This window comes from Dendrobates tinctorius, unplaced genomic scaffold (genome assembly GCF_039654945.1).
Source record: "Dendrobates tinctorius isolate UK_male_01 unplaced genomic scaffold, ASM3965494v1 ptg000004l, whole genome shotgun sequence".
Taxonomy (NCBI): domain Eukaryota; kingdom Metazoa; phylum Chordata; class Amphibia; order Anura; family Dendrobatidae; genus Dendrobates; species Dendrobates tinctorius.
The window spans coordinates 45,833,427-45,859,409 of NW_027361672.1; the positions used below are offsets into that span (position 1 = coordinate 45,833,427).

A 25,983-nucleotide genomic window follows, 5' to 3' on the forward strand; every position below is an offset into this window, starting at 1 on the left:
ACATCCGGTGAAAACCCTGCCTGGGTTAGAATCCAGGTTTCAAGGGCCATGCCGTCAAATTGAGAGCCCCTGAATTCTGATGGTAGAACGGACCTTGAGACAGAAGGTCGTGACGGTCGGGGAGACGCCAGGGGGCGTCTGCTGTAAGTTGAACGATGTCGCGTACCATGTACGTCTGGGCCAATCTAGCACGATAAGGATGGTTGGAACTCCCTCTTGTTTGATCTTCCTCACGACCCTGGGGATCAGGGGGAGGGGTGGAAAAAAGTACAGGAGTTGGAACTGGGACCAGTCCTGGACCAGGGCATCCACTCCGAGCGACCGCGGGTCGTGTGTCCTGGCCATGAAATTGGAGACCTTGGCATTGAGATGGGATGCCATTAGGTCCACATCCGGGGTTCCCCAGCGTTGACAGATCTGGTAAAAAATCTCGGGATGGAGAGACCACTCCCCCGAGTCCATTCCTTGCCTGCTGAGGAAGTCGGCTTCCCAGTTTTCTACACCCGGAATGTGGACCGCAGAGAGTACCGACCTCGTGTCTTCCGCCCAGTGGAGGATATGTGCCACTTCTCTCATCGCCTGGGCGCTTCGGGTCCCGCCTTGGTGATTCACATATGCCACAGCCGTGGCATTGTCCGACTGTATCCGTATGTGCGAGGCTGCAAGCAAGTGATGAAAGGATCCCAGTGCCAGGAAGATGGCCCGGATTTCCAGGATATTGATGGGCAAGGTCGCTTCCCTTGGTGACCACTTGCCTTGTGCCCTGTGATGTAGGTGCCCCGCCCCCCAACCTGTCAGGCTTGCATCGGTGGTCAGGACCTTCCATTGACCTGAAAGGGTTTTCCTCGTGCAAGCGAAGTTGGCTTGAGTCACCAATGCAGGGACCTCCTGGTTGACGACGTCAACCGGAACTCCCTGTCGAGGGAGAAGGGATTCCTGTCCGAAGATCTGAGGATGGCTAGTTGAAGAGGCCTGAGGTGAAACTGGGCAAATGGCACTGCCTCCATTGCTGCTGCCATCCTGCCGAGGACTCATGGCAAACCGGAGAGATCGGGGAGGACTGCGGAGGAGTGTGCGAACTCCCAGACGGATAGCCAGTGTCTTGTCCTTGGGAAGGAACACCAGACCCCTGGAGGTGTCGAATAACATTCCCAGGAAGGTTAGAGTCTGACTCGGGGTAGTCGACGATTTCTGTAGGTTGACTAACCATCCCAGACGACTCAGTGTGTCTATTGTGATTGAGACACTGACCTCGCAGACCTTGAAGGTGGAAGACTTGATGAGAAGGTCGTCCAGGTACGGAATGACTAGATGCCTCTTGAGTGTAGAACGTCCATGGTGGCTGCCATGACCTTGGTAAACGTTCTTGGAGCCGTGGAGAGTCCGAACGGAAGGGCGACAAACTGGTAGTGGTTTTGGTTGACCGCGAACCTGAGAAACCTTTGATGGGCGGGAACAATTGGTATGTGCAGATATGCGTCTTGTATGTCTATGAAGGCAAGGTATTCTCCCTGCTCTATGGATGCTATGATGGACTGGAGGGACTCCATGCGGAAATGACGGACCCGTACATATTTGTTGAGCTGTTTAAGGTCCAGTATGGTCCGGACGCTGCCTCCTTTCTTGGGAACTACGAATAGATTGGAGTAGAACCCTCAATCTTTCGTTCGCAGGAACCGGCACCACGACTCCTGCTTGAAGGGGAGAGGAGGCCGCTTGGTGGAAGGCATGAGCCTTGTCTGATGGTGTTGGAGGGATAGAGAGGAAGAACCGGTTCGGTGGAGTGGAAGTGAACTCTATCTTGTATCCGGAAGACACTATTTCCCTGACCCACCTGTCTTCTGTAATAGGCAGCCAGACTTGCTGAAAGAGTAAAAGTCGCCCGCCTACTGGTGGGGTGTCTTCCGGAGTTCGTGAGTCATGAAGCGAAGTTCTGAGGTTTTCCTCCCTTGGGTTTCGCTTGGCCTGCTTTCGACTGCCAAGTCCTGTCCGGTCTCTGCACCGTCCGTGGGTTGTCCCTGCGTGGAGAGCGGTTACGGTTTTGCGCTGGGCGCGAGACGGACCAGCCCGAAGAATTCCGAAAGGATCGGAATCGTGTCTGGTTTCTCCGTTTAAACATTCGTTTCGGTTTCAGTTGAGGGAGAGAGGTACTCTTACCCCCAGTGGCATTGGCTATCATTGTGTCCAACTTTTCGCCGAAAAGCCTTCCAGTAAGGTACGGAAGATGCGTGAGGGACTTCTTTGAGGCCGCATCCGCTTCCCATTCTCGCAGCCAGAGGATACGCCAAATCGTAATGGCGTTTGCCGCTACCCCCCCTAGACCTCTTGCTGAGTCTAGGGCTGCATGAAGCATGTAGTCTGCTACCACTGCTATCTGGACCGCTTGGTCCGAGAGCCCGGCATTTGACGCATGAAGACCGTCCTGCTGCCTCGAAAATGGAACGAGCCATGCGTTCTACTTGTCGGTCTGCTGCGTCCCTGAGGGTTGAGCTATCTAGCAGAGAGAGTAGGGTCTGCGCTGCTAGTCTAGATACCGGGGGGTCCACTTCGGGTGTATCTGTCCACTGTTTGGTGTCCTTCTTTGAGAAGGGATACTTTGCTTCCAAATAACTGCGATTGGCAAATTTTTTCTCAGGCTGCGAAAAACTGTTTAGCAAGTATCTTCTGAAACTCATGGTGATTAAGGAAGACCTTAGGTGGTTTCAGAACACTTTCGAAGCAAATCTTATGTTCTGGGGCTTCCGGGGCTGGCTGAAATTTCCAGCACCCGATGGATGGCTGAGATTATGTCCTCAACTAGCACTGTATTGCTAGGGGGAGAAGGTACCACGGACCTCTCCGTTTCGTTGTCTGAGTCGGAGTCACAGATGCCTTCCGAATCCTGTGTATCGCTAAGGTGTTCCCTGGTGGGCGATCTGGGACGGGGGTTTTCTGTGGTGGGGGATCTCTGTGGTGAACGTGACCTGTGGGTCCGCTTACGTCTGTGAGTGTCGGAAACAGCATGTTCCTGAGACAAGCTATCTGTTTCATTCATAGCAGGGACACGACCCTGCAGAGCTTGCAGCAATGTGGCGGTTAAGTTATCTATGGACTGTGTCATAGACTGACATCTGAGTAGCCCATTCCAGCGTGGTATCCGACACTGAAGCATTGGTAGGGACTCCCTGGGGTTCTGACCCAAAGTTCTGGATGCAATCCCGGCAGTGCGGATACGTGCTGCCACTGGGGAGCGTGGCTTTGCAGGCTGTGCAGAATGCATAGAAACTAGAAACATTCCTGCCTGGTTCTCTTTCTTGAGCCCGGCATAGTGCACAGAGGCTGGCTATCAGGGATCCTACAGGGGTGGCTACGCAGAGGGAACCCACAGAGAGCCTTATAGGTAGTATGAATTCACAGCTGAGTAAAGAGAACCCAGCTGTGAGATTACCCCACCAGTGTGCCCCTAGGTCCAGCGCCGACAGATCCCAGTTCTATGCCCCCCGGAGACTGCTGTGGTTCTCCTTTGCTGGAGGCGTCCATTGTCAGGATGTCTGCAGCCAAAAAAATGGCCACCGGGACGCTGAGGAGAGGAAGGAGGGGGCGGAGAGCTGAAAAAGGAAAAAAATGGGCAAAAAAAAAAAAAAAGGTGTGGCTCCTTGCGACACTAAGCAAAAACTGGAGAAGGCCGACGCCGTCCAGGGCTGTATACTGCAGAGGAGAAGCCATAGTTAATCTTTTTCCGATTATGCAGTGTCGCCTCCTAGTGGACAGCAGCATAACACCCATGGTTCTGTGTCCCCCAATGAGGCGACAGAGTAATTCCACTTTTTCTCCTTCAAAACATTGTTGTTGTGTTACTTTTTGAACTATATAAATAGCTCTGGCAAAAATTAAGAGAGCAGTGCAAAATTTTCAGTGTGTCTGATTTTTCTCTTTATAGGTATACTTTTGAGTAAAATGCAAATTGCTCTTTTATTCTATAAACTACTGACAACATGTCATCGAATTTCCAAGCACTAAATTTTGTATTTATTTTCAGAAATGAGAAATGGTCAAAATAACAAAAAAAAATGCAGTGCTTGCAGACCTCAAATAATGCGAAGAAAACAAGCTCATAATCATTTAGAGACAATAATACAAATGTTCTAACTCAGGAAGAGTTCAGAAATCAATATTTTGTGGAATAACCGTGATTTTTAATCACAGCTTTCATGCATCTTGGCATGCTTTCTCCCAGTCTTTCACACTGCTTTTGGGTGACCTTATGCCACTCCTGGTACAAAAATGTAAGAAGTTCTTCTTTGTTTGATGGCTTGCGACTATCCATCATCTTCTTGATTACATTCCAGAGGTTTTCAATGGGGTTCAGGTCTGGAGATTCAGCTGGCCATGACAGGGATTTGATGTGGTGATCCTTCATCCACACATTGATTGACCTAGCTGTGTGGCATGGCGCATTGTCCTGCTGGAAAAACCAGTCCTCAGAGTTGGGGAACATTGCCTGAGCAGAAGGAATCAACTGTTTTTCCAGGATAACCTTCTATGTGGCTTGATTCATACGTCCTTCACAAAGATTAACCTGCCCAATTCCATCCTTGCTAAAGCATCTCCCCAGATCATCACCGATCCTGCACCAAATTTCACAGTGGGTGCAAGACACTGTGGCTTGTACGCCTCTCCAGGTCTCCGTCTAACCATTAGACGACCAGGTGTTGGGCAAAGCTGAAAATTAGACTCATCAGATAAGATTACCTTACTCCAGGTCCTCTATGGTCGAATCCTTATGGTCTTTGGCAAACAGCCCGACTGTCCTTTGCTTCACATTGATGAAAGGCTTTTTTTTTTTTACCTTTACATGACTTGAGCCCTGCCTCTAGGAGCCTGTTACGAACTGTTCTTGCCATGCACTTCACCCCAGCTGCCATTTGCCATTCCTTTTGTAGGTCACTTGATGTGATCCTGCGGTTGCTGAGTGACATTCGAATAAGATGACGGTCATCCCGGTCAGTGGAGAGTCGTTTTGCCCTCGGGCGGTCTGTAGCTTTGTTGTCCCCAATATCTGCGGCTTGACTTGGTTGTAATGGACTGCCGTCTTAGAAATTTAAAGGATGGAGGAAAAATGACGCTCACTGTATCCCTCTGCTAGTAAAGCCAGAATTGAACCCTTCTTTTCCTCACGCAAGACTTTTCTTTTCAACTCCTTTGGCATGGTTAAAAGCTATTTTTTAATTCACATTTTTGGGATATTACTAGCACTAGTTTTGCCATCCAGCTTTGTCCTATTGCTGGAGAATTGTGAACACCACAGCAGATTTTTTATTTTTACTTTCCTTCATTAAATAAGATTTAGTTCAGGTGATCACCTAATCAGAAGCACATTAAGTAGAATGTGGTGTACTCTGGTTGGAATTCAACTCACACTGGAATGCAATGGCTGTCAGACATGTGGAGAAGCAGAATTTTATAAAACTGTGCAGTGGTCTCTTAATTTTTGCCAGAGCTGTATATACCATGATTTTAATACCGCTTATGAGATTTGTAAATTTTGATGTAACTACATGTAAACGCTACACTTTAAGTTCTTCTTTCCCTTATCCCACTTTTTTCCATCTAATCTACTTGTATAAACATTTTTTTTCTCTCCAGACTATCATTCCCTACCCTCTATCTTTACTTGTAAATAGAATTCAATGAAAAAAAAATATTGAAACACAAATACTGATATAAAATACTGACCAAATACTGAACAGCCTTAATCTGTATAAACCATTGAGCCCTGTTTTCTGTGGCCAAGTTTATAAGCTTAAAGCCAAGCACAATGGTTAAAGCTTTCTTTTTTCTATAAAGTGCTGGTGAATTAGGGCATCTTCAATTCTTAAAATTAAAAGCATATATCAAGTGGATTTAGACAAAAGATTCTTTGTATGCTTGCTTATGTAGAGATTTATAAGACAAACTTAAAAGAAATATCACTTCTTAAAAGATGTCATTTGTATATATGGTCCCCTAAGAAAAATGTAAATACAACATACGGTAATAGCCTTCAGAGTCAGTCCAGTTATCCCTCAAGTTTGGGTTTTCCTTGAAGTCTTTTCCGATACCAGCAGCTCTAAAACGAGCGCTCTGCAATGCAACACAAAAAGCAATTATTTAAAAAGTCTTGGGAACAAATTCAAACAATTTGTGCACAAAATCTGGTGCAAAACGGTTTTAAATGGTGCAGAACGGTTTTAAATGTTGCAAAACTTTCTGCGCAACTAGGTGTTACGTAAAAATATGGCAATTTTTTTTTTAAATTATAGCAGCTTAGATAATAAAAGTAAAAGATTGTGTAGGCAAAGAAATATGTACTAATAACAGGTCAAAATCTAAAACCAATTATTATAAAGAGTTGCAAAATAGAAAACTTACATCAAAATATGCTGCAAACATGTCATCAGATTCTGTAAACATGTCAGGAGCAGTTATTTTTTTCTGTGCAGCACCTGGGAAACAAAGCAAGGGTTTGACAACAGTTGAAAAAATAATATTTCATTAGAAAAACAAAAAATATTATATTATAATATTATATATATATACATACAAATATATACATACACACACAGTATATATATATATATATATATATATATATATATATATATATATATATATATATATACACACACACACACACACACACAGCGGGGCTGGTGCAGTGTGACAGATCAGACAGTGACCCAGGAAAGTTCAAAACAGTCTCTTAATAGTCAGCTTACTCACAAAACAGAAAGTAAATAGGATCCTCCGGATCGCAGCCCAGATACAAGACAGTCCATAACAGAGACCGGTTGCCACAGGCGACAGCACCAACGTCTACGCTGTGGGGTGCCAGGCCTTTTGGCTCCACTTGGCTCTGTGTTGCTTCCCACAGGCTGAGCTGTTGTGAGTTCATTTTCCCCTTCACCTTTGATGTCTGATGAACTCCCTCTGCTGGTGAAGAGAGGTAGTGAAATTGATTGGGATGGGAAGAACCTGTTATCTGAACAGGCGGAGTGTGATTGGACATCTGGAATTTCTGAGTGGATATAAGGCAGCCGACGCCCTGCAGGGTTTGCTGGTGATCCTTTCTGCTCTGAGCTCTGGCATCCAGTTTTAGTTCCTGTCTACTAAAAGCTACGTTTTGTCCTGCTATTATTCCATGAGATTTTGTCTGGTTTCCTTAGTGTTTGTATTCAGCCAGTACTGGTTGGGACTGGCTGAATTCCATTTTTGTCTCTGATCAGTTGATCTCTTTGCTCTGTTTTCAGAATATACCTGAGTGCTGATATAGTGATTTTGAAGTCTAGCGACTTCAGGGCCTTTTTTCCTATCAGACGGTTGGGACATTTTTGGTAGGGTTTTTTTTGCGGATTGCAGCCAGCATCTTTTCTGTCTTGTCCTATCTAGTTAGTTGGGCCCCATCGTTTGCTCAGCCTGTCTTTCTGTCTGTTTGTGTTTTCATCTGTTTTTCACCGACAATACATGTTGGGGGCTGTCTATTGCTTTGGGGCAGTTTAGATTTCCCCTTTCCTTCTTTAGGCTTATGTAGTTCTCCGGCTGTGACGAGGGGTCTAGGGCACCGTAGGAACCCCCCACGGCTACTGTTAGTTGTGGTGAATAGGATCAGGGGTCTGCAATCCGATAGCTACCAACCTCTCCGGTTTTCTGGACTTAGCTTGTATTTTTGTTTTCTCCTCCTCCGGTGACTCATTCATAACAGAATCACCAGCCATACCGCAGATTCTAGGGTACTCAATAGCAGGAAATAATTGTAAAAAAAACAAAAAAAAAAAACGGAGAGGTTGGTAGCTATCGGATTGCAAACCCCTGATCCTATTCACCACAACTAACAGTAGCCGTGGGGGGTTCCTACGGTGCCCTAGACCCCTCGTCACAGCCGGAGAACTACATAAGCCTAAAGAAGGAAAGGGGAAATCTAAACTGCCCCAGAGCAGACCCCAAAGCAATAGACAGCCCCCAACATGTATTGTCGGTGAAAAACAGATGAAAACACAAACACAGACAGAAAGACAGGCTGAGCAAACGATGGGGCCCAACTAACTAGATAGGACAGGACAGAAAAGATGCTGGCTGCAATCTGCGAAAAACCCTACAAAAATGTCCCAACAGTCTGATAGGAAAAAAGGCCCTGAAGTCGCTAGACTTCAAAATCACTATATCAGCACTCAGGTATATTCTGAAAACAGAGCAAAGAGATCAACTGATCAGAGACAAAAATGGAATTCAGCCAGTCCCAACCAGGACTGGCTGAATACAAACACTAAGGAAACCAGACAAAATCTCATGGAATAATAGCAGGGCAAAACTTAGCTTTTAGTAGACAGGAACTAAAACTGGATGCCAGAGCTCATAGCAGAAAGGACCAGCAGCAAACCCTGCAGGGCGTCGGTTGCCTTATATCCACTCAGAAATTCCAGATGTCCAATCACACTCCGCCTGTTCAGATAACAGGTTCTTCCCATCCCAATCAATTTCACTACCTCTCTTCACCAGCAGAGGGAGTTCATCAGACATCAAAGGTGAAGGGGAAAATGAACTCACAACACTGAGCTCTGCAGAGCCTCCTGCTCGGCTCGCTTGTAAACCAAACTGACACACCCAACCCTCTGCTGCAGGGATTTTCACAAGGAACCTGTAGCCGTAGGCCACATGGAAATCCTGTAGTCCGTTTCAAAAACAAAAGACCATGGCAGTTTTTCCTCAACTCTGCCTTGAGCAAATAGCTTGCCCAAGACCAATTCTTACTTTTATTTTGTACTGCAATCACAGCTATGCCTGTGACTGCAATGCACTTCCGCGGCTTCAATTCGCCTCTGTGCACATGATGGGGGACACATAGTGACCCTCGCATACATATTATATATCCATCCATTCATAATGGCTAACGATTTAGAATAATTTTTCAGGACAAAACAAAAACAAGATTTTGGGTACTCACCGTAAAATCTGCCTCTCGGAGCCTTCATTGAGGGACACAGGAAACCATGGGTCTATGCTGATACCACTAGGAGGTTGACACTATGCAAAAAAAGAGTTAGCTTGCTCCCCAGCGGTATATACCCACCTACTGGCAGAAGGCTACTCCGTTAGTGAGAAAGCAGTAGGAGAAGCAGAGAACATAACGCGAATTTAACAGATAACAGAAAAACAAAGGCTGGTGCTGTGTCCCCCCAATGAAGGCTCCGAGAAACAGATTTTACGGTGAACACCCAAAAAATTGTTTTCTCTCTCGCTTCATTGGGGGACACAGGAAACCATGGGACGTCCCAATGCAGTCCCAAGTGTGGGAAGAAGTATCATATCCTCAAGGTAGAGCTCAGGTTACTGCGGGTTGCAGGACCAATCTACCAAGGATCGCATCTGATGAAGCATGTGTGAACAATGTAGAACTCGGTAAATGTATGAATGGAGGTCCATGTAGCAGCTTGCAGAGCTGCGAGGCCTACACACCTGATGGCGAACAGCCCAAGAGGCCCTCACTGAACACGTGGAGTGTGCCATGATCCTCTGTGGGCGTGCGTTGCATCTGAGATGGTAAGCTTCCAGAACAGTGGAAAGAAATCATCGACCAATGGTAGACCTGGACACAGGGAGACCGTCTCGTAGACTGAACGGGTAGCCACGTAGGGCTCTGAGAAGGTCCAGATTTTTAGAGACCCCTCTCGGAGAGAGTGAGACGGACAAAAGGATGCGAGTACAATGTCCCGAAAACGGGAAACCACCGAAGGAAGGAAGGACGGAACCGGACGTAGGACCCCCTTGTCCTGGTAAAAAAACAAGTAAGGAGAGCCACAAGAAAATGCCGCTAGCTCTGGGACCCAACTAATGAGGAGACAGAGACCAGGAAGACGACCTTCCAGAGGAGAAATTTGAAAAGCTCAAACGGAGACTCTTGTAGGGCCTCGAGCACTAGATTAATATCCCAGGAGAGTCGATAGGGGGAAAACGGAGTGAGAGATTCCTTGTTGAATGTCTTAAGCTGTCAGCAAACAGCCAGATTCCCTTGAAAAAGAACAGAAAGGGCAGAAACTTGTCCCTTAATAGAAGCAAGGGACCGTCTGGAACTCAGAGCCGACTGTAGAAAAGACAAAATGGATGTGAAGTAAAAAAAAACCATTGTAGTCACCCGATGAGCCTCATACCAATGAAAAAAATGCCTTCTATGTACGATGGCACAAGTGAAAGAATGAAGGCTACCTTGCTTTGATTATGGTCTGTACGACCTGATCTGAGAACTCAGCCGACTTCAGAACTGCGGCTTCAACAGCCATGCCGGTTAGATTGAGCAACCGAAAAACTGGTGAAAGAGGGGTCCCTGCAACAGAAGGTTCGGGAGATCCAGAAGTCCCCACAGCGTATCCACCAGAAGGTCGATGAACTCTGCGCATCAGGGATCTCGTGGTCAATCCATAGCAATGAGTATGACGGATAACACAGGTCAACGAAAAAAAATTTTTTTTCTGGTGTCCAAAATATTTTAATGAATTTGGGGTATTTTTGGGGTGCTGATTCTGAATATGTCATCAGTTTTGCCAGATTGGCTCAAGTTTTTGAGATTTTTGGTATCTTATTTATAGCACTTGTTGGTAAATGCGACGCATCATCTCATTAATTTCTTTGGATTAGTACTTGAACTGAGCAGTTCTCAATATAGTTTTGTGTTAATTAGTGTTCTAAAAGTTTGTTCATAGCTTGATTTTTGCACTAACTTTATGTTGTTGTCTGTTTTCCAGTGAAAAGCATGAACTCATCATGAAGAAGTTGTCTTAACGATCCAGACTCATTCTGTTACATTTGTGGTGAATATACACTGCCAAAACATAGAAGAAACATAACACACTTCGTAAAAAAAGTGTATTTTGCCTATTTTGGGGTTATGCTTGGGGACCAAGACAAGTTTTGGGCACCACACATAGTGTGCAAAGCATGTATCGAATTATTACGAAAATGGAGCAAAGGACAAAGAAAAAGCTTCAAATTTGGTGTTCCAATGGTGTGGAGAGAGCCAAAAAATCATCATGATGACTGTTATTTCTGTGCAGTGCAAGTGCAAGGATTCAATAAGCATAAGAAACGAAAATGGGAGTAACATGGAATCTGCAAGAAGGCCTGTCCCTCATTGTGAAGATGTGCCTGTACCTGTGTTTACCATAAATAACAGTCATCATGATGATTTTTTGGCTCTCTCCACACCATTGGAACACCAAATTTGAAGCTTTTTCTTTGTCCTTTGCTCCATTTTCGTAATAATTCGATACATGCTTTGCACACTATGTGTGGTGCCCAAAACTTGTCTTGGTCCCCAAGCATAACCCCAAAATAGGCAAAATACACTTTTTTTACGAAGTCTGTTATGTTTCTTCTATGTTTTGGCAGTGTATATTCACCACAAATGTAACAGAATGAGTCTGGATCGTTAAGACAACTTCTTCTTGATGAGTTCATGCTTTTCACTGGAAAACAGACAACAACATAAAGTTAGTGCAAAAATCAAGCTATGAACAAACTTTTAGAACACTAATTAACACAAAACTATATTGAGAACTGCTCAGTTCAAGTACTAATCCAAAGAAATTAATGAGATGATGCGTCGCATTTACCAACAAGTGCTATAAATAAGATACCAAAAATCTCAAAAACTTGAGCCAATCTGGCAAAACTGATGACATATTCAGAATCAGCACCCCAAAAATACCCTAAATTCGATGAAATATCTTTGGCACCAAAAATGCTGTTGACCAGTGTAATCCTTCCGCCTTTATCCTTATGATTACTGTGGGAATCATCGGTAGGGGTGGATACAGGTATGGAAGGGGAGACCTGTGACCAGGGTATTGCTAGTGAATCGGATCCGAATGCTAGAAAGTCGCGAGATTGGGGACAAATTGAGGAACCTTGTGGTTGAGTCTGGACACCATGATGTCCACATCCGTGGTCCCCCATCTGAAACGGATTCTGTGAAAAACTGATGGATTCAGCGACCATTCGCCTGTGGCGAGACCCACTCAGCTGAGAAGTCTGCAGCTCAATTTTCAACTCCTAGCACCGTGGAAATTGCTGGGACATTCTGTTCGGCCCAAGAGAGGATCCAAGCGACCTCTGCTTTCGACTGCCCAGTCCTGTCCGGTCTCTGCGCCGTCCGTGAGTTGTCCCTGCGTGGAGAGCGGTTACGATTTTGCGCTGAGCGCGAGACGGACCAGCCCGAGGAATTCCGAAAGGATCAGAATCGTGTCTGGTTTCTCCGTTTAAACATGCGTTTCGGTTTCAGTTGAGGGAGAGAGGTACTCTTACCCCCAGTGGCACTGGCTATCATTGTGTCCAACTTTTCGCCAAAAAGCCTTCCAGTAAGGTACGGAAGATGCGTGAGGGACTTCTTTGAGGCACATCCGCTGATGTGCTGTTGTGGATAGCGCTGATGTTGCCGTCTGCTATGGCTGAACAGACAGCTGCAACGAGGCAAGCGGACAAAAGGTATCTTGCCTTGTAGCCGATCTAGTCCTCTAGGTCCGCAGGGGCCCCAGAGAAGATACCCAGGCGGAGATGTTTTGCCCAGGCGGAGACTGCCTTGGCTACTCAGGAAGCCTGGAAGGGAGGGCAGAGGGTAGAACATGTTGAACAGGTCAGGTATGAAAGGATACAGGACGCTCCTGCGTTTTCTTCTCTGGGAACGCTTGTCTGGGTGCTGCCAATCCACGGCGAAGATCCTGTTGAACTTGTCGTGGTTGGAAAAGGCACGAGAAGGGCACTTTATTTTCCTGAAAAACACAGCCTGCTCAGTTAGAGATCTCTGAATCCTTTATGTTACGAGACTCATTAATGGTGACGATAAACAAACCACTGTGTCATGCAGTTTGGAGACATGTGCCAAGTTCAGATCTGAATCTGGCTCAGAGCGTGGGTTTGACTCCAGCGCCTCAAGAGCGTCTGACGGAGATGATGCCGTGAACTAATGCAGGCGCGCCTTTTGGAATTTCTGGCGTTCCTGCGAGGGGGATTCCTCTGGGTATGCGAGGAGTTAACAGCCGCCGCATCCGAGGGAGGCAATTGTGACCCGCTGACAAGGGTAGGATTAGGAAGCCGTTCCAAAACCGAGACCAAAGTGTAGGAGACTTTGGTTAGGTCAGCTGTCAACTGAGATAGGGATATCACCCACTCAGGAGGGGGAGCAGTCTTGTTGCGAACAATGGGGGGGGTCCGGGGGAGACATATTAGTCGGCCAGTGATTATGGCAGAGAGATGGGGTCTGACCAGAGGGCAACTTCTTGTTGTGGAAGGATGGAGACTCCCTGGGTGAAATTATACATTGTTTATATAGCGCCAAACAGAAGGAGAATATAGAAATGTCTTTCTTTAGTGGGGTCTGAACCCAGAAATCCTGCGCTGCAAGGCAACAATGATAACTACTGAGTCACCATGCAGCCCTGTAGACAAGAGAGATAAAGGAAGAGACTGAGCCAGAGGAGCGCTGCTGAAGATGAGGGCTGACACCCCCAGAGACAGTTAAGTTACAGACCTGAATAGATGAGATATAGGAAGAGACTGAGCCAGGGGAGCGCTGCTGAAGATAAGAGCAGACCCCCCCAGAGACAGTTAAGTTACAGACGTGAATAGATGAGATATAGGAAGAGACTGAGCCAGGGGAGTGCTGCTGAAGATGAGAGCAGACCCCCCAGAGACAGTTAAGTTACAGACCTGAATAGATGAGATACAGGAAAAGACTGAGCCAGGGGAGCGCTGCTGGAACTGACCTGGAAAAATGTAGGCAGAGACACAAGGTAGCAGGAGCTGCAGGAGGAACTCTTGTGTTCACAGAGTCTTTCTGTTCCCCACATCCTTAAAGCATGTCACACAGGCTTTTTAAGCAGCTGAGCCACAAACTGACTGTGGGGCTTACAGACAGCCTGAGCGGGAGGTGGGTGGAGGTAGCCGGAGCGTTGGCGCGTCTGATCGGGCGGCTAGCAGGGGGCAATGGCTTAGCTCTGTAGTAATAATATATATTAAATTTATTTTATTTATTTATTTTTTTTTTTTAAAAACCTGTCCTGGAGACCCCGAATCCTTCTTCACAAAAAAAACCGCTTGAAGACAGACTTGCGTGCAGACCTCTAGACCACTGGTAGCCGTGGGGCATGATTCAGTCTTCCTCCCGAGCGACCGGCTATGGAGGGCGGGTGGCGTAGGGGGGGACCAGTCCGCATCTTCGGCTTGCGGATGCCCCAAACACGCTTGAAGTGTTAGAAAGCATGAGGTCCTGCCAGCTAGACACGAGAGGGTCCAGTAGTGATGCATTCCCACACTGTGCTCCTGGTCTCGGGGGGGGGGGGGGGGTTTGGGGGGAGCGGAGTGAGCAGTTACACTCCGTCGCCCAAATCACAAGCTGAATCTGAAGAATAGACCTCATTAATAAAAAACAACGAAACCTAAAGGTAGATACGGGACTGAGAGCAGCCCGTGTCCACCTCCTACTGACAACTAAGCTGAGTAGCACTCTGCCAGTAGGTGGGTATATACTGTTGGGGAGGAGCTAACTGTTTTTGCATAGTGTCAACCTCCTCATGGCAGAAGCATACACCCATGGTTTCCTGTGTCCCCCCAATGAAGCGAGAGAGAAAATTACTTGGTAAAAGGAAAAAAAAAAAAATTTCCACTAGTGATTACTTTACAAATGATAGCGATCATTTCCAATAAAGATCTATGCATCTGGAAAATAAAATATCTGTATGATTTATATTTGGAAGTTGACTAACACTTACCATTATTCTGCTCAGTCATTAGGTTGTGTTTGGCCTTTACAGAAGCCTCAAAAGTATCCACATTCTCTCTTTCATATTCCTTAACGTCTGCTGCAACCCGCTCCAGAATATCATCCGGGGAAGGAGAGCGGCTTCGCGAACTGCTCTGGGGACTGCTCGGTTCAGAGTTAACAGACATATTGCTGTCTTCCTTTAGGTATTTCTACATACAAACAAAAGAGAATAATAGCTATCAAAACAGTACCAACAAAACCAGAAAGACTTCTAACAATTAAAAGTAAAGCAGCTATGTGGAAATGACTTGTATTAACCACACAAAGCCTTCAAAAATGTAAAAGGATCCTGTAATATCCAGAAACACCATTTACCTGCAGATATGGTGGTAATCTGCAGGAAGATAGAAATTCAACATGTCTGGGAGGCTTACTGGAGATGCAAACGCATGATTTAACCCCTTCATGACCCAGCCTATTTTGACCTTAATTTTGCAATTCTGACCAGTGTCCCTTTATGAGGTAATAACTAAGGAATGCTTCAACGGATCCTAGCGATTCTGAGAGTGTTTTTTCGTGACATATTGGTCTTCATGTTAGTGGTAAACTTAGGTCGATAATTTTTGCGATTATTTGTGAAAAAAACGGAAATTTGCCAATTTTCAAATTTTGAATTTTTATTCTGTTAAACCAGAGTTATGTGACACAAAATAGTTAAGAACATTTCCCACATGTCTACTTTACATCAGCACAATTTTGAAGACAATTTTTTTTTTTGTTAGGAAGTTATAAGGGTTAAAAGTTGACCAGCGATTTTTACAACAAAATTTACAAAACCTTTAGGGACTACCTGACATTTGAAGGGTCTATATGGCAGAAAATACCCAAAAGTGACACCATTCTAAAAACTGCACCCCTCAAGCTACTCAAAACTAAATTCAAGAAGATTATTAACCCTTCAGGTGCTTCACAGGGACTAAAGCAACATGGAAGGAAAAAATGGACATTTTAATTTTTCCAACAAAGATTTTCTTTTAGCATCATTTTTTTAATTTTAAACATGGGTAACAGGATAAAATGGATCCTAAAATTTGTTGGGCAATTTCTCCTGAGTACACCGATACCTCATAAGTGGTCATAATCCACTGTTTGGGCGCAAGGCAGGGCTCAGAAGGGAAGAAGCGCCATTTGCATGGAAAACATGCTGGAATATTTAGCGGTTGCCATGTCGCGTTTGGAGTGTCCTTGTGTGCCTAAACATTGCAGCTCCCCCACAAGTGACCCATTTTGGAGACTAGACCCTCCAAGAAACTTATCTAGATGCATAGTGAGAACTTTGAACCCCCAGGTGCTACACAAATTGATCTATAAAACAAAAAAAAAGTAAGGTACTTTTTTTTTCACAAAAAATTTCTTTTAGCCTCAGTTTTTTCATTTTCACATGGGCAACAGGGTAAAATGGATTCTAAAATTTGTTGGGCAATTTCTCCTGCGTACACCGATACCTCATATGTGGTCATAAACCACTGTTTGGGCGCACGGCAGGGCCCGGAAGGGAAGGAGCGCCATTTGACTTTTTGAATGGAAAATTAGCTCCAATCGTTATCGGGCACCATGTCGCATTTGGAGAGCCCCTGTGTGCCTAAACATTGGAACTCCCCCACAAGTGACCCCATTTTGGAAACTAGACCCCCCCGAACTTACCTAGATGTGTGGTGAGCACTTTGAACCCCCAAGTGCTTCACAGAAGATTATAACGCAGAGCAGAGAAAATAAAAAATCGTTTTGCGGGCGTCATGTTGCGTTTGCAGAGCCCCTGATGTGTCTAAACAGGGGAAACCCCCACAAGTCACACCATTTTGGAAACTAGAACCCCTAAGGAGCTTATCTAGATGTGTAGTGAGCACTTTGAACCCCCAAGTGCTTTACAGAAGAAGTTTATAAACGCAGAGCCATGAACATAAAAAAAATCATTTTTTTTTCCTCATAAATGATTTTCTAGCCCACTATTTTTTTATATGCCCAAGGGAAACAGGATAAATTGGACCCCAAAAGTTGTTGTTCAGTTTGTGTTGAGCATGCTGGTACCCCATATGTGGGGGGAACCACTGTTTGGGCACACATCGGGGCTCGGAACGGAAGTAGTGACGTTTTGAAATGCCGACTTGATGGAATGGTCTGCGGGCGTCATGTTACGTTTGAAGTCCCTGATGTGTCTAAACAGTAGAAACCTCCCACAAGTGACCTTATTTTGTAAACTAGACCGCCCAAGGAACTTATCTAGATGTGTGGTGAGCACTTTGAACCCCCAAGTGCTTCACAGAAGTTTATAACGCAGAGCCATGAAAATAAAAAATCATTTTTTTTCCTCAAAAAATCATTTTTAGCACACAATTTTTTTTCACAAAGGTAACAGGATAAATTGGACCCCAAAACTTGTTGTCCAGTTTGTCCTGAGTACGCTGGTACCCCATATGTGGGGGGGAATCACCATTTGGGCACACGTCGGGGCTTGGAAGGGAAGTAGTGACGCTTTGAAATGCCGACTTGATGGAATGGTCTGCGGGTGTCATGTTACTTTTGCAAAGCCCCTGATGCACCTAAACAGTGGAAACCCCTCACAAGTGACCCCATTTTGGAAACTAGACCACCCAAGGAACTAATCTAGATGTGTGGTGGGCACTTTGAACCCCCAAGTTCTTCACAGAAGTTTATAACGCAGAGCGGTGAAAAAAAAATTTTTTTTCCCCTCAAAAAATGATTTTTTAGCCCACAATTTTTTATTTTCACAAGGGTAACAGGAGAAATTCGACCCCAAAAGTTGTTGTCCAGTTTTTCCTGAGTACGATGGTAGCCCATATGTGGGGATAAACCACTGTTTGGGCACCCGTCGGGGCTCGGAATGGAGGGAACACTGTTTGACTTTTTGAACAAAAGCAAAATTGGCTGGAATAAATGGTAGCGCCATGTCGCGTATGGAGACTACCTGATGTGCCTAAACAGTGGAAACCCCTAAATTCTAACTCCAATCCTAACCCCAACACTAATCCTAACCCTAACCACAACCCTAACCCCAACACACCCCTAATCCAAACTCTAACCACAAGCCTAATCCTAATCCCAACCCCAACCCACCCCTAACCCTAATCTTAACCATAATTCCAACCCTAACCCTATTTCTAACCCTAACTCCAACCCTAATTCCAATCCTAACCCTAAATCCAACCCCAACCCCAATCCCAACCCAAACCCCAATCCCAACCCAAACCCCAATCCCAACCCTAACCCCAATTCCAACCCTAACCCTAATTCCAACCCTAACCCTAATTCCAACCCTAACCCTAATTCCAACCCTAACCCTAATTCCAACCATAACCCTAATTCCAACCATAACCCTAATTCCAACCATAACTCTAATTCCAACCCTAACCCTAATTCCAACCCTAACCCTAATTCCAACCCTAACCCTATTTCTAACCCTAACCCTATTTCTAACCCTAATTCCAACCCTAATTCCAACCCAAAAGGGCCTGTCACACTAAGCGATATCGATAGCAATATCGCTGTGACGTTATAGCGATATTGCTAGCGATATCGCTGTGTGTGATACTTACCTACGACCGGCTCCCCCGCTGGTTATCGCTGATCGCGCGAGAACGTCCAGGACCGTTTCTCGTCGTCAGCTTCCTGCTGGGCTTCCTGTGGAGAGACGAGCGTGGACGCGGGCGGGAGGACGTCAGGATCGCCTAGTGTGACAGGTAAGTAGCGACCCCCGACCCCAGCGATGTCGCTGGTGAGATCTGCCTGTGTGGCAGCTCACTAGCGACCACTTAGCGATGCACCAGCGATCCTGGCCGCGACATATCGCTGGTCCGGATCGCTGGTGCATCGCTAAGTGTGACAGTACCTTAACCCTAATTCCAACCCTAACGGAAAAATAAAAATATTTTCTTTATTTTATTATTTGTCCCTACCTAAGGGGGTGATAAAGGGAGGGTTTATGTACTTTTTTTTATTTTGATCACTGTGAGTTTATCACAGTGACCAAAATAAATGAATTAATCTGCCGGCTGGCATATTCCGGCGGGGGCACTGCGCATGCGCCCGCCATTTTCCAAGATTGTGGCGCCAATGATCCAGGACGGCGGGACACCGGGAGCCAGAGCGGGACATAGGAGATACTGGGTAGGATGAGGGGGGAGGATCGGACTGCGGGGGGGAGCAGATTGTGACGGCAGCGGCCGATCGCTGCCGTCAATCCGTGGCGGGGGGCCGATCGCCCCCGCCAGCCAGTGGGGGGGGGGGGTCAGATTAGTGTCTCCAGCCATGTCCGATGCTACTGCAGCATCGGCCATGGCTGGATTGTAATATTTCACCAAATTTCATTGGTGAAATATTACAATCGTACTGCGCCAAGATGGCGGCACCCATGATCCAGGACGGCGGGGCACCAGGACAGCCAGAGGGACATAGGAGGTAACGGTGAGGGGGGGAAATCGGACTGCAGGGGGAGCGGAGGGAAGGGGGAGCAGATCGTCAGTCCGTGGCGGGGGCCGATCGCCAGCCAGTGCGGGGGGGTCAGATTAGTGTCTCCAGCCATGTCTGATGCTACTGCTGCATCGGCCATGGCTGGATTGTAATATTTCATCAAATTTCATTGATGAAATATTACTATCGCTCTGATTTGCTGTTAAAAGTGAAACAGCCAATCAGAACGATCGTAGCCACATGGGGGCTAAGCTACCCCCTGTGGTGAAGCACAAAGCCTCCTGTGTGCGCGCGTCAGGTGACCTTTCAGTGACCCTGGTCACACGACCCGCAGGAGGTGATTTATACCATGACGCCTACGTAGGCTTCATGGGTTGTATTGGCACAGCTTTTCATGACGCCTACGTAGGCGTCATGGGTCAGGAAGGGGTTAATTAACTTTATATTTTGATAATCCAGACTTTTATGGCGTGGCAATACCAAAGATGTGTATTTTTAGATTTTTACTATTTATTTTTTATGGGGGAAAAGCAGGTGGATTTGAATATATTTAAAACAAATGTAAACATTTTTCCTCCCCTCCCTCAAGATTGCTTTCTATGTATTGTAATAGCATAATATTATAGTATATTGTGAAAATCAGTCTCCCATTAATGTCAGCAACAGGATGATCTTCACAGCAGTACTGTCATAGCAGGCACGGGGGTCTTCAAGAGACCACCCTTCTGCTATAGCAAGCCATCGGCATATCACGATAGTGTTTGGGCCGATGGGTGCGTGGAACGGTGAATCCCATGATCTGCGTGGATTACATGCTGCTGTCAGATTGACAGCGTCATTTAAATGTTCATTTACGCTTTGCTCAATCCACTGCTGTTAAGAGCCAGTGTCTGCTGGGCATGATGCAAGCTCAGCTCCTGAACTTGAAGCAAAGAAAGGGACTCAACATATGATGTAATATTATGCACTATGCCAGGATGGGGTTAAGTAAAGCTAAATAGTGTGACAGATTTGTAGTCACACTCACACTTACTTCTACAATAGCTAGTCTCTGCTGTCGTCTTTGCTCAATAAGAGCCTCTTCATCTTCTTCTTCAACATCAAAATCTTCAAGGCTACAAAGAAAGTGCAACCCTAATTTAATAGGAAACTTACAGTTAAATTAAAGGGGTTGTGCCAAAAACATAATTATGAAAACAGGGATTTGTGTGTACTCATTGTAAAATCCTTTTCTCCGAGCCACTAATTGGGGACACAGGACCAAGCGGTGTAATGCTGCTGCCACTAGGAGGCTGACATTAAGCAAATACAAAAAGATTAGCTCCTCCTCTGCAGTATAGCCGAGAGTATCCACCTGACTATTGTGGACTTTGAAGCGGCGAGTCCCTTCCTGTGACCCTCAGGAAGAGCAAATAAGGCGTCTGTCTTGCGGAAGAACGCCATTCGGGAGATGTACCTTCTAAGAGCCCTCACTAGATCCAGAGTGTGGAGAGCCCTCTCAAAACGGTGTATAGGTGCCAGGCAAAACGAGGGCAGGACAATGTCCTCTTTAAGGTGAGAGGAAGAGACCACCTTAGGTAAGGACGGGGATGGTCGGAGAACCACCTTGTCCTGGTGAAAAATTAGAAAAGGAGCTCGACAGGAAAGAGTGGCTAGCTCCGATACCCGCTTAATTGATGTCACCGCAACCAGGAAGGCGACCTTCCGTGAAAGGAGGGTCAGAGAGACATCTTGCAGTGGCTCAAACAGAGCCTCCTATAGAACACCCAGGACCAAGTTAAGGTCCCAGGCATCCAGCAGCCTTCTATAGAGGGGTACCACATGGGAGACCCCCTCAATGAAAGTCTTCACCTGCAGCTTAGAAGCAATCCGGCACTGGAACAAAACTGATAAGGCAGAGATCTGGCCTTTGAGGGAACTAAGCACTAGTCCTGAGTTCAGACCAGTCTGAAGGAACTGCAAAATAGTCGGGATGGAAAAGGCAAGAAGAACGACGGCATTCCCTGCACCATGCGAAAAACGCTTTCCAGGTGCGGTGAGAAATGTGCCCAGATGCAGGTTTCCGAGCACTAATCATAGTGGAAACCACTTTTCGGGAGAACCCAGCTTGGGTTAGGATCCAGGATTCAACGGCCAAGCCAATAAACACAGGACCCCCAAGTTCTGGTGTCAAATCGGACCCAGGGAGAGTAAATCAGGTCGATCCGATAGTCGTCAGGGAACGTCGACGACAAGTTGCACCAACTCGGCCAGGCATGGCCAGTCCGGAGCGACTAGGAAAACTGGGATCCCTTCCGTCTTGATCTTCCTGATAACCCTCGGAAGTAACAGAAGTGGTGGAAACACGTAAGGAAGACGAAAATTACGCCACGGAAGGACCAGAGCGTCCGCTCCAATTGCCTCTGGATCCCGGGACCGAGCTATGAACTCAGGCACCTTGGCGTTCATTCTTGATAATATCAGATCCACATCTGGAGTCCCCCAGTGATAATAAATCTATTGGAAGACCTCCGGATAAAGTGACCACTCTTCCAAGGTGAGACCCTGACGGCTGAGGAAGTCTGCCGCCCAGTTTTCCACGCTCGGGATGTGAAACGCTGAATTGACTGAGTGGGTCAACTCGGCCCAGTGGAGAATGTGTTCCACCTTGTGCATTGCCGCCCTGCTGCGGGTGACCCCCCCAATGGTTGACATGACAACGCCCCGGCTGTTGCGTTGTCCGACTGTATTCAGATGGGGCGACCCGCTAGGAGGTGATGGAAACGCCGCAGGGTCATTCGAATCGCTCAGATTTCCAGGACGTTGATCGGAAGAAGCGATTCCTGATGTGACCAGAGCCCCTGTGCAGTGTGATGACGAAAGACAGCCCCCCAGCCGAGAAGACTGGCGCCGGTGCTGACCACCAGCCATTAAACAGGGAGAAAAGACTTCCCCTGGGTGAGGGAAAACCATAACGTTTACCACATGTGTGCCCGCTTGACCCGCGAAGACAAGCGACACAAATGATCGAGAGCGAATGGGTTCCTGTCCCAGGCCGACAGAAGCACAAGCTACAGAAGACAGAGGTGTAGCTGGGCAAAAGGTACAGCTTATATTGCTGCCACCATCTTGCCCAGGACCCCCATACCGAATCGGATTGAGGAAATTGGCGACAAAGTGCCCGGGCTCCATGTTGAAGGGCCAGGAACTTGTCTCGAGGGAGAATCACCAACCCTCAGGAGGTGTCCAGGGTCATTCCTAAAAAGAATATCTGCTGAGCTGGTACTGGGGAAGATTTGAGTTTATCAGCCAGTCCAGGTGAGAAAGTTTATCCAAGGTGATACGGATGCACTCCGCGCAGGCTTGGAAAGACAGCCCCTTGATAAGGCGGTCGTCAAGGTACGGGAAAATGACCACCCCCCCAAGAGTGCAGAATGGACATGACAGCCGCCATGACCTTTGTGAACACTTTGTGAGCGGTGGCGAGGCCGAAGGGCAAAGGCGTAAGCTGTAAATGATCCTCTCGGACAGCGAAGCGCAGGAACCTTTGGTGAGGAGGAAAAATCGGGATATGAAGATAAGCATCCTGGATGTCGATGGATACTAGGAACTCACCTTTCTCCATCCATGTGATGACAGAACGGAGGGACTCCACCTTGAAGTGCCGGACTCTGACAAACTTGTTTAGGAGCTTCATATCAAGAATGGGCCATACCGTTCCTTCCTTCTTGGAACCACAAATAAGTATGAGTAGAACCCATCGAACCTCTCGTTTTCTGGGATCAGAAAAATGACCCCGTCTTGGAGTAAGGAATCGATGGCTCAGTAGAAAGGCCGGGCCCGTGCATCTGTTTCGGGGGGGTGAGAGGAGAATAACTGTGCTGGGGGACGGAAAGAAAACTATCTTGCATCCGGAAGACACCAGGTCTCTGACCCATTTGTCGTGGACGACGGAGAGCCAGATATGACAAAATAGGATTATGCGACCTCCTACTCTGCTGGTGTCGACCAGATAATGCCGTAAGTCATTGGGTCAAGAATCTATGGGACCTGCTCTATGGGATTGCTTGAGTCGGCTCTTCCACGACTGATTGGTCTTATACGAGACCTGGGACCTCTGTCCCCATAGGGGGGAAACCCCTAGATCCAGAAGAGGTGGTAATATTGGACCAACCAGGATTGCTAAGAAAGGGCAGGAAACGCATCCGTTTCTGATGCCGAAAAAGTCGTCTAGTCTTCTGTTGGGGAAGGGATTTGCTGAATCCAGGGATGTGAACAACAAATATTCCCCAGCCAATGATATCTGATATGAATGGGTCACCAAGGAGGAGACCAAAACCAAGCTAAGTCACAGAAAACCAGAGAGGTTGGTAACTACGCGGATTGCAGACCCCTGATCCTAACCACACAACTAACAGCAGCCGTGGAGCGTACCTACGATGATTCTAGACGCCTCGTCACAGCACGAGGACTAAATAAGCCTAAAGCAAGAAAAGGGGAAATCTAAACTGCCCCAGCGCAGACCCCAAAGGAATAGACAGCCCCCACACATGTATTGACAGTGAGACAAGATGAAAGCACAAACACAGGTAGGAAAATAGGCTGAGCAAACGATGGGGCCCACACTAACTAAAAAGGACAGGAAAGGAAAGATACTCTCTGTAATCACGCCAAAAAACCCTGCAAAAATGTCCAACACTTCAGATAGCAAAAAATACCCTGAAGTCACTAGACTTCTCCCACTATATCAGCACTCTGGCATATTCTGAGAACAGAGCAAAAAGAGGCCAATCTAATAAGAGACAAAAAGCAAACTGGCACATACAGTGACATAAGAGTGGAAATTCAGCACAGCCCCAGCCGGGGCTGGCTGACCACACAAGAAACTGAATATACCAAACCAAATGTGAACATAAGCAGAGACAACTTAGCTTGAGAAGGCAGGAACTGAGCTGGAAATTAAGACCTCAGGAGGCAGGAAAAAAATCACCAGCATGGGAATAGGGAGTCGGCTGTCTTAAATCCAGTCTGAGACTCCAGATGTCCACTCCTCTTCCTAATTATTAGGTGGTAGGTCTCTGTTAATTAGAACAGCTTCATTACCTCCTGCCACCACCAGAGGGAGCCCAGAAAGAGAACTCACAACTCCTCTGTCAGCACAACCAGCTCCCTCACCAGAAACCAGAGGCAGACCAGAAAATGAGTTCACAACAGATATCTGATTGGCCAGGTCTGCTGCTTCCAGGGAAAGGTCACTATCCTGAATGGTCCTGGTCAGGGTTTGTGCCCAAGAGATCATAGCTTTAGCTACCCACGCCGAGGCAAAAGAGGGAGAGAGTTCCGATCCCGAGGCTTCAATAACCGAACGGGCAAGGTTCTGATGGTCCGTGGGGTCTTTAATCAAGGATCCATTTGGCAATGGCAGGATGGTTTTGGTGGCCAGGCAGGAGACAAATGGATCAACTGAAGGGGATTCGGCCCATTCCTTCCACAGATCCGGGGAAAATGGGTATCTCGCCTCAATAGGCTTCTGACCTGCAAAGCGTTTGTCCGGACGCTCTCTGTGCCGCCGAACTATGTCCTGGAACTCAGGATGGTTGGAGAAAACCTTATGAGGCTGTTTGGTCCTCTTGAAGGACACCACATGATCCGGGACAAAATTATGGTCCTCGTCAAACTTTAAAGTCTGGTTGACGGCCTCAATGAGACTGTCCACCGCCGCCTGATAATCCGGTGAGTCTAGATCAAGGGGCATCTCGGAATCGGACTCAGAGTCCTGGTCATTGCAAGCCCCGGGCAAGGGGGAGCATGAGACGGAACCCCGGACGCAGAGGCGCGAGAAGGCCCAGGTGACGGGGTGCTATGAGCCCGTTTCCTGGATGCCTGTGGAGATTTTGTCTGAGAACTGCCCCTGTGTGGTGACAGTTCCTGTGATGTAGAGGAGCCCTCCAGGACAGGCAGACGAACACCCTGACTAGTGGAGGGATCTTGGAGGGACACTATTGCTTTGGCTAGTGACTCCATACACTGCGATAGCGATGAAGCCCACTCATGGGGACTAAGTACACTGTGTTTGGTAGCGGCTGAGGGCTCCTGAACGTATTCGGAATCACAGGCTTTACAGAGTGGCGTACTCTTTCCCCGTAGTAACGAAATCTGGCAGGTGGTACATGAGGTTAAAAACACTGTGTCTTGGGAGTGACATGATGTACCACAGTATGTTTGATTCTGCCGATATGCTCCAATAGGGAGTGCAGTGGCTTGCAAGCCCCAGTGATTACTATAGAGAAGAGCCAATGATTGTCTATGCCGAAGGCTAGAGATCTTACCCAGGTCCTTTGTCCAGTGAGGGCTGGTCCTCCTGATGTGCTGTGCCGCTCTGAAGTGTTGAACGCCCAGCCAGCACGTGTAAAGAGCCGATCGGGTGAATAAAGATGGCCGCCCGGAATTGCAGAGGGGGCGTGATCCTCCCCTGCCATATAGGGAGAGAAGTCTCACCGTGTGTGAGAAGCGCTAATTCGTGACTGGCACAAGCGGGTGGAGCTACCGCCACAATGTCAAGAAGTGGGTGGAGCCTTGGGATTACGGTCGAGAATAGGCCCAAGTCGGGGGCTAGAATTTTGCAGCCGGACGGAGTGGCACGTGGAGGAGAGTGGACTTCACGGTGAAAAGAGCCCTGAAAGAGCGTTTGTGGCAGCCCTCCGCGGGGTTTCTGCCCCATTCGTGGTCCGGACGACTCCCAGCCCATC

At 47.1% G+C, this 25,983-nt stretch overlaps 1 protein-coding gene across 9 annotated transcripts in view; it reads right to left on the bottom strand.

Annotated features, from left to right (window-relative positions):
* The window catches only part of PRP4K (pre-mRNA processing factor kinase PRP4K), a 108,647-nt gene that overhangs the window by 39,322 nt on the left and 43,342 nt on the right, over positions 1-25,983 (bottom strand). For all 9 annotated transcript variants that reach the window (XR_012230689.1, XR_012230688.1, XR_012230687.1 and 6 more), the window contains exons 5-8: positions 20,289-20,370; positions 14,775-14,976; positions 6,391-6,464; positions 6,012-6,102 (exon numbers count right to left, since the gene is read on the bottom strand). Coding sequence is in view for 1 of the 9 variants with exons in the window: in XM_073567485.1 (XP_073423586.1) it covers positions 6,012-6,102; positions 6,391-6,464; positions 14,775-14,976; positions 20,289-20,370 (449 nt within the window). In the remaining 8 variants the exon portion in view is untranslated. The remainder of the gene's footprint in view (positions 1-6,011; positions 6,103-6,390; positions 6,465-14,774; positions 14,977-20,288; positions 20,371-25,983) is intronic.